We start from the raw sequence: 9295 nt of genomic DNA, 5'->3' as shown, positions 1-9295 counted from the left end.
AGCATAAAATAAAAACAACCCAGCCATGTTTTCCATGGGCTTTTCCAACCTCAAACGAAATGCATGAAGCAGGGAGGAAGAGATAAAAATACATGCATGGAACTATAAATATACATACTGTCTGTGTATGTATAGCCAATCATCCTCACGCAAATGAGTATCTGTCTCTAGGAAAACCAAGCAGTCAGATGTAGAAATCTGAGAATTTTCGCTTTCCGAAGTGCAGTCTGTGTACAGACAGGAAGGGATAGTGCCCTGATGACTCAGTGGGGAAGGGGTTAAGTCCTCAGCCATCCTGTTCTAAAGTGATTTATGATGATGTGCAGTGTTTCAAAACTCTCCCCCACCCCCGCCCCAGCCCGACCCCAAAGATCAGCCCCTCTCTCTCCCCCAGTCCAGGCTCAGGCTCACCATGCTGAAATGGGAAGGAGGCGGTGTTTTGCTGATCTGTTAAATTCTTAGTGAAGTTTCCTTGATTTCCAGTGGCTGCTGTTGTTTGAGTTTGGTTTGGATCAAAACTGAGGTTGTCCTGGCATTGCTGGGACTGAATCCAGGCAAGAGGAAGAAGAAAAAGGAGAAGGAAAAGAGGAGAGAAAAAGGTGGGAAGAAATAAAGGGAGGAGAGAAGCGTAAGGAAAAGAAAAAAGTCCTTTTTCAACATCACATTCCTGTGTTTTCTCTCAGCCTGGAAACTATATTAATCCCAGTGCTTTTACGCTCGGAAACAAAGGGACTAAGCCAGACTGTGGGGGAAAGGGTGATAAGAAGGATCCTGGAACTCGAAAAAGAGAAAGAGCGAGATTCAGAAATAGCTGGGGCTCCACTTTAAGGGGCGTCCAGTACTGTCGGCCGGGGGCATTGGCACACACAGACACAGGAGCCTGAGCAGAAAGAAGATGCAGACAAATGGAGATGCAAAGACTTAAAAGGACAGCTCCTTTCACCTCATTCTACTTGTCAAGAAGGTAAAAAGGCACAGCCAGAAAGAAAAGAAAAAGCTCAACCCTCAGGTCCAGACAGGCGGTGGTCTGCGTGTGGCTTTGGGAGCTGGAGCTGCAGTACATCCCTTTGTATCGGACAGCCTCGCAAAGGAGAAAGAGAGTTGGGAGGAAAAGTATTTCATCTAGGAACTGTCCTGGGAGCACACTTCAGATTACATTTTAAAGCCTCTGCATTCCATCTCCATGAGCCACCATGTAAGTGTGTAATCCTGCCTGTCTTTGCTGTGCTTGTTTGTTTCTTTGTCGCTTATTTGAAGAAATGAAATGGGAATGTTGTCATAATTGATATGCTCAGTGTGCATTTTCTCTGAAGCATCAGACAGTCAGTTGAAACAGTGCAAGCATGTTGAATGGGTTTCCTGCTTAATATAGCTGTCTCTGCTAAGCACTGACAAACTACAGGGACTTAAATGCAACGGGATCTCATCCGACTTTCCATTCCCTGACCTGCCTCCTTCTTCTTCTCTAACCGCCCCCCCCTTCCCCTCCCCTTGGCCAAGATAGAGAAAGAGATAATGCCCAGCTCTGTTTGCAATTAAATGATTTTCTTTCTTTCTTTTTTTACTCTGCCCTCCCCTTTCTGTCTTTTGACCCTGCTGCCTCCCCAAAGTGGATTGCACAATGACATGGAGAATGGGACCCAGTTTTACCATGCTACTGGCATTGTGGCTGGTGTGCGGATCAGAACCCCACGCGCATGCCATGAATAGAGGGAGCCGCGGAGGGCAGAAAGCGCCTCCGGTTTCCCCCGTCAACAGAAGGCCAGCTCGGTTACTGAGGCACACGGGGAGGTCTCAGGGAATTGAGAGAACCACTCCGGAAGAACCAAACCTCCAGCCTCTCCAAAGAAGGAGGAGCGTACCGGTGTTGAGAGTGGCTCATGCCACGGCACCGTCAGCCTCCCTGGGTATCCACGGGGCCCCAGTGAGAACTGAGCGGAGACCAGCAGCCCGGAGCTCTCCCCGTGAGATGGTCCGAGATGAGGGGTCTTCAGCTCGGTCAAGAATGTTGCGCTTCCCGTCTGGCTCCAGCTCTCCCAACATCCTTGCCAGCTTTGCAGGGAAGAATAGGGTGTGGGTCATCTCGGCCCCCCACGCCTCGGAAGGCTACTACCGGCTCATGATGAGCCTGCTGAAGGACGACGTGTACTGTGAGCTGGCGGAAAGGCACATCCAGCAGATCGTGCTTTTCCACCAGGCAGGCGAGGAAGGAGGCAAGGTGCGGAGGATCACCACTGAGGGCCGGGTCCTGGAGCAGCCCCTGGACCCCAGCCTCATCCCAAAGCTGATGAGCTTCCTGAAGCTGGAGAAGGGCAAGTTTGGCATGGTGCTGTTGAAGAAGACGCTGCAGGTGGAGGAGCGCTACCCTTATCCGGTCAGGCTGGAGGCCATGTATGAGATCATCGACCAGGGCCCCATCCGCAGGATAGAGAAGATCAGGCAGAAGGGTTTTGTGCAAAAATGTAAGGCCTCCGGGGTAGAGGGTCAGGTGGTGGAGGAAGGGAACGATGGCAGAGAGGCAGGAAGGCCAGGCCTGAGCAGCGAAAAGAGGAAAGAGGAGCAGAGGAGGGCACAAGTGCTGCCAACCAGAGAGAGTCGGCTGAAGGCGATAAGAAAAGCGGCCACCGCTGCGGGGGCCCCTCCTCCACCGCCCACAACCCCACGGGCCACCACCCTGCCTCCTGCTGCAGCCACAGCAGTGACTCGGGCCACCTATCGGCCGGTGACGGTAACTGCAAGACCTACAACCCCCGTGGGCTTTCCGACCACCCAGAGGCCCTGGACCCCCCGGGTGCACCCTTCCTCGGAGCCTCACAGGGCCTCAGCAACAGCCGAGGTGGCCACTGCCAGGGGCCCCGTGGCCTCCAAGAACCTCTACCCTCCACCCAGGAAGGAGCAGCCCAGGGAGAGGCCGCAGACCGCCCGGAGGCCCAGCAAGGCCACCAGCTTCGAGCGCTTCACGGCTGCCCCTCCCACCACCGTCTCCGAGCCCAGCACCAGGGCTGGCGCCGGTCGTTTCCAGGACAACCGCACGGACAGGTGGGAGCACGGCCCCCGGGACCCGAATGTGGGGCCGGGTCCTCACAAGCCTGCAAAGGGGAAACCTCCCCAAAAGAAAGCCCGGGACAAAATCCTTAGCAATGAGTACGAGGGTAAGTATGACCTCAGCCGGCCGACCGCCTCTCAGCTGGAGGAGGAGTTGCAGGTGGGGAATGTTGCCCCCAAAAAAGCGAAGGAGTCTAAAAAGCACGAAAAGCTTGAGAAACCCGAGAAGGAGAAGAAAAAGAGGGTGAAGAGTGAGAAAGCAGACAAGTTACTCAAGAGTGAAAAGCAAGTGAAGAAGGACAAGGCTGAGAAAAAGAGCAGGCAGGAGAAAGAGAAGAACAAGAAGAAAAAGCCGGGGAGAACGGAGAAGGACGGGCACCTGAAACCCACGAAACACTTCGCTCAGAGTCCCAGGAAGTCGGTGACCGACCTGCTGGGGCCCTTGGAAGGCAAACGAAGGCTCCTTGTAAGTAATCTTCTCCTTGGCATTGTTCTGTGGGCCGAGGCAGTGTCCGGCCTTGGTGTGTTATTTTTCTAAAATCACATTGTTGGATGGCAGCCTGTGGCTGAACAGGTGCTATGTTCATGCTATGATCATGAGGTTTGTCAAGGAAAGCCAGCCAGGCCAGTGGTTCCTTTTGGTTAAGATATTCTATGAACCTCTATCCACACAGACCCGCGGCCCTAAGTACAGAATCAATGACTGGGGGATCTTAGCCATGAGCCCAGGGAAGCACCTGTGCTCAGCTTCTTCCAATCCCATCAGGCCCATCCCCACTTTACTTCTGTCTTCCACAGGACAGTGGAAAGATACACAGGAGGATACCGCTCCCTTTTGCCAAGTGCAAAGAATAAAAGAATACCTAAAGTGGAATGCACTGGCCGTGGTCACAATTTAGGAAAAGTGTTTCTCTCTGCATGAGCTTAAAAACTAGAAGCATGTGCATGGGTAAATGGCAGGTGTCCTCCTTTCCCCCCTAATTAGGTATATATCAGCAGTTGGAAGACTCAGGGGAAAGTGGAGCGGGCTGGGTGGGGAGTGGGTATGACGGGAGTGGGGAAGCGTCCTTGCTGGTCTGCCCTCACGAATATACTTTTAAAACCAGCTGGCTAAAATCTTCTCCCCTAAAGGCTGCCTCCCCTACTGCTTTGCCACCGTCCAAAGAATGATACCAGAACATAGTCAGACCCAAGAGGGCTTTGGACGGGAATAAGCACCATCTTAAACGTACAGGCATTCTCATCAGTGTAGAGAAAGGCTCTTCTTCTCTGAAAGTCTCCTTGCCCCTATTTTAGTGCCCTTCCAAGAAGGGCACTAAAAAGGGGCTAGGGGCCCTTTTTTGCCCCTGGCTTCTTAATGTTACATTTTACTCCAGGCTGCCTGGGAGGAAAAGGGCATAATGCAGTTAATTCAGAGAAAAAGATCAGCAAATGGATGTTGGGTAACCTGAGTCAGGAATAATTCTCTCAGCTAGCTGGGTGGAAGGGAGCTGTCCCATGCCATTGAGGACAGCATCTATCCTGCTGAAGACACAAGGTGACTCCATGCCCTGTGTTCCTGCCACCGAAAGAGATGGCATCTCTTAGAGGGTCTTTTAGTTTTTCCAACTAAATTTGGATTAATGATGTGAGCAAAGTGACTCTGTGTCCATGTATCTTTAGTGGTTTCAAAAAGTTAAATGTGCATTTGAAATACTATTCAGAGCAGAGTCCCTTGTGATATTTATCATGGGTGGGGCATATCCCCAGATTCTCTTAGCTATTTCATCCATAGTGTGTGTATCTATGTATTAGAACAAAGCCTAAGTTTTGGTTGATTCTACAGGTTCATATGTGTGTGTGTGTCTTTTTACATATTTTTTGTATGCTGTTACCTCGTTTTTCACCAGAGTCTTAAAGTAACTATGTAAACTTAGGTTAGCAGAGGATAGGCTGACTGTTAGAGTAGTTTAACAGCTGCTTGGTTATTCCCAGAGTACACAGGTTTCCAGTCAGAACCAGAAGAATCACTGATTTCAGAGTAGAATTCTACCTAGTACAGAAACTCTGGGGGCAAAGTGCTGTCTCTGGGGTCTGGGAAAGCATTAGTAACATGCTCTATTGCTCTCTTCCTGAGTACCTGGGACTTTGTCCAGCCTACTAAAGCATATCACCCAACCCTGGCCATTTGGCCAGCAGGGCAGACATAGTGTTCCTCATGGTCAGGTTTTAACCAGGGGGGAAATAATCATGGGTAAAATGTCAGGATTGTAATTGTGCACCCATCTGGCAAATACTTCCACCGCCCCTAGCTTGTGAGTCAGAAGAAAGAGGTTTTCATACTATATCCCTGATATTAGTCATGCCTTTCATTTCTCTCTCTTTCTCTCCACTCCCTTAGTCAGGGATTTGAAAGCCCAGCTGGGTCTTTTCTGCTTTTAACAGTATCCCTGATCATAAATTTCTAGCAAATGAAACTCAAACGACAGGTTCTGCTGATGTCATGTGAGGCAAAACAGAAACCAGCTGGGATTGCTCATGGCAATGTTGCTCTTTGGGGTTGGACAGAGAACTGGGATTGTTATTAGAAAGAAAATACCAACAGGAGGCATTTCAGTCCCACGTGTGTTCAGCTGATGATCATATCGGAACTGTGTTCTCTGAAGAGCTAATGATGTCTAAAAGAAGAATGGATTAGAAAAGGCATGATAAAAGAAACACAACCTAAAGTCAAAAGATGGAGAGAAAAGTGTCTTTTTCACCAGACAGAGAGGAGACCAGTGTCTCTGGGTGAAAGATTTTGCTGGTGCCATGTATCTTTTTTCCATTCATTTTTCCTGTCAGGCATGGTTGATGTTATTCAGGAAGTTTCAGTGATTCAATTAACATTCATTAAGGCTCAGCAGCCTCCAAGCTGTTCAAGTACAGCTGACAGCATAGCCTAACCCAGTGTGCTCAAACTGAAATGAGGTTTGCATTCCAAGAAGCTGTGCTGGCCCTTTAGCTCACCTTCCCAGATTTTCAGTGACTTGCTGCCCAGGTACAGTTAACCTACTGCTTTGCATTTATTTATATCATTCTTTAGATGTGAAAACATCACATAACTGCTACTTAACTACTTAGAGAAGCACTGGCAGAGATGGTATAGGTTATGGTCAGGTGAACAGCATCCTAATGGGCTTCAAAAGGAGCTTCAGGTAGAGCCAGGTGTTCTATTCTTAGGCCAGAGGTCAAGCCTCCAAACCCGCTGCCTCTCAGCCTGTCAACTGAAAGGGGCACATCCTGCAAGGTGCTTTGCTGAGACTGTGAATTAACTTTCACAACAGTCCCGTGAGGAAGGACTAATCAACTCCATTTACAGAGGAGGCAACAGAAGCTTAGACAAGTTGAGAAGTTTCCCAAGGTGTATAGCTAATACGTGACAAAGCCAGAATTAGAACTGAGGTCTGTTTGATTTTTAAAACTGAGGGTCAAACCACTGCCCCGCTCTGCCTTCCCATGGGTGTGAGCTTATCATGGACATATGCCATAAAAAGAAGGGGAAACTGAGAAATGGACGTTAGTAATATGGATGTTTTAAAATTCATTTTCAGCCTTGAATTACTCATATAAAGGGTGAGGTACACCAACTGTCAACATTTTGTGTTGAGCACCAATGTTCAGTTTCTGTCTTTAATACCCAGCTAGTTCTTTGCACCTCAACTCACCGGCTTTCCACACAGTCAGTGGAGAACAATAGATTGAATCCCAGTTAACCTAATCCCTCAGACTGGTTGGTGTTGGTTTGGGGGTGACAACAGTGAGAATATAGATGAGCTGTTTATCACTAAAACACTGGAGTCCAGAGTGTAGCTGAAAAGCCATCGTGCTGTGCCCTGAGATCTACCTACTTGTCAATGAGCAAGAGGGCTCATCACGCCAAAGTACATAGATTCAAGTTCAAGTTTAAGCATTCTTAAGACTGAATCTCCCATAATTCAAGTACGTTCATACTTTTAACCTTACCTCAGAAATTTGGATATTGGGACAACAATCTACTTATTTGGTTTAATTTTAGAAAAGGATATAAAGCTCCGGTTTACTAAGGCAGACTACCAGCTGGGACGCTATTTCTCAGAATCCTGTCCTAGTATTTTGACCTTAACACAGTATTTGGAATAAGTTGAGACTTAAAATGTCTTCCCCCTGACATCTTCACATTCCTGTTTGTGCCCTTTACTTATGCAACCTGGCTTCATTATACTCTGAGGCTGCTTGTGCCAACATACCAGTTGGAACAGAAACATGAAAAAGAACAACACAATTCTAAATTCACTTTACATGCCCTGATTTATCACCACCAAACTGGAAAGAGGCCAAGTGCTAGACAATAATGTTTACTGAGAAGTTCTAGAATGCTCTTTTTAGGAAGCGGGGACTGGATACCATTTTAAACACTGTTTGAAGTAGTGCCACACTAGAAAATGAATGGGACGTAGATGTCAACACACAGGGAAAGAGTCGCTGAAATACGTTTAGATGATCAGCCTCTTTTACTTTCTGTGCTGCAAACTCGAGGAGCAGATTGAACATATGGGAGAGTGTCTTTACCAACGGTTCGTGGGCTGCATCTTGACTTACATAACCAGGAAACCACTCCTGGCTGGAATGATCTGTGTAGCCAGAGGAACGTGGGCCAGAATTGTGCTCCTACTGTCTGCAGGGCAATGGTGGGGCTGGAGCTTCAGTGCCTTGAAGAATGGATCCTCTGGTTGGGGAGATATGACATAAACATGAAACAAAGAGGTAAAAGGAAATACATAAATTTCAGGTGAGCCGCGCAGGCAATAAGAACAGTAATTAAAAGGAGAAAGTGAGCATTGTGGGCCAGAAGACACTTTAAGGAGGATGGCTGCATTTGAAGAATGACTCAGATTCTGATAAGATGGAAGGGTGGGGAGGACTTTCTGGGTGAGAAGGGTGACATGGGTGAAGGCAGAGGAAGGAATGTGAGTGAATTATTCAGAGGCAACATACATCTGTGATGCTCTGGTGCACGCAGCCTGTATATATATATTCTAATGTATGTGCTTGATTCTCACTACTTTATGAGCTCATAGGGAAGTTGTTCCATAGTAAAGATGAGAAAACTAAGGTTCAGCATGTTAAGCGGCCTTGTTGAGGTTACAGAGTAGCCAGGGGTTGAACTAGGACTAAAATGCAGGCCTTCCAATTTTGACTGCAATCACCCTGCCTTCCAATTTTGACTGCAATCACCCTTTCTCTGTGTCACTCTGCACAGATTCCTCTCATTTCACAATTTAGGCCGGTCTGGCTACAGGGTGAAGAGGTCACGTAAGGGAGGAATAGGAGGAAAGTTAGCTAGAGAAAGCCAGAGGCCAGGTTGTGGAGGGCTGGAAGCTAGGAAATGAGTCATGCTAAATGAATGTCACCTCACGGGTGGGTTAAGGCTTCCTTGGGCAAAGGGCCTGAGGTGAAAGTAAACATCAGAGCCCTTTATTTATTTAAGTACAGCTCCCACTGGGTATCCAGGGCCTAAGGCTACTGTATTCAGAGGTACAGGGGAGAAGCTGCCAGGCAGGGGAGAATGAGGTTCTATTTGATTACATATTCTCTGAAATTCTCAATTATGCACAAGGGGGAGAGAAAGACCAAAGCGGGCTTTGAGGACTCTTAAAATCCTGTCATATCATGGTCTGTCCATGTACTGTAGGGGTCCATGAATGGAATGGAGTCTATGTATGGATTTGAAGTTACAGAGGCAGGTAATTATCAGTCATCTAGCATATATTCTAAATATGGGCCTATCCTTCTTTTAGAACAGGGAGTCCAGACTCATTACCAGTAAATCTTACCTTCGTTTTTTTACTCTTTTGTGTTCTCACTTAAACATTCATTTTATTTATTTTAAAATAGTGTATCTGTGAACAAAAAAAAAGCCAGAAAGAAAAACCTAAAACATACCAACTAAAAACAAAACTCCTGGATATGGGCTACCATGAAAACCTAAAGAATTATTTTCAAACGTCATGTAGCTAATTAAAAAACTAAAAAACAAAGCGAAAATACCATCACTATATCTTTTTATAGCCACCTTAAATCTTTTTTAAGACTAAGTATGAATCAATGAATAAATAAGGGGAAATTTTATTATTTTCCTCTTGGGAAATTATTTTTCTAAAACAAGCATTTCCTACTCACCCTGTCCATCTGAAGAGGTATATAAATACAAAATCAAAAATAGATGAAATCGGGTTGAGAATCTGCCCGC

At 47.0% G+C, this 9295-nt stretch overlaps 1 protein-coding gene across 1 annotated transcript in view; it reads left to right on the top strand.

The window, feature by feature from the left end:
• Positions 1-1060: 1060 nt before the first annotated feature.
• The window catches only part of CCDC80 (coiled-coil domain containing 80), a 34361-nt gene continuing 26126 nt past the window's right edge, over positions 1061-9295 (top strand). The window contains exons 1-2 of the mRNA XM_030836784.3: positions 1061-1195; positions 1611-3511. Of these exons, the coding sequence (XP_030692644.2) occupies positions 1622-3511 (1890 nt within the window). The 5' untranslated portion in view covers positions 1061-1195; positions 1611-1621. The remainder of the gene's footprint in view (positions 1196-1610; positions 3512-9295) is intronic.

The sequence above is a fragment of the Globicephala melas genome, chromosome 4, assembly GCF_963455315.2.
Source record: "Globicephala melas chromosome 4, mGloMel1.2, whole genome shotgun sequence".
In the NCBI taxonomy this organism is placed as follows: domain Eukaryota; kingdom Metazoa; phylum Chordata; class Mammalia; order Artiodactyla; family Delphinidae; genus Globicephala; species Globicephala melas.
The sequence above is the reverse complement of the archived record's forward strand: the minus strand, read 5'-3'. Positions and strand labels throughout refer to the sequence as shown.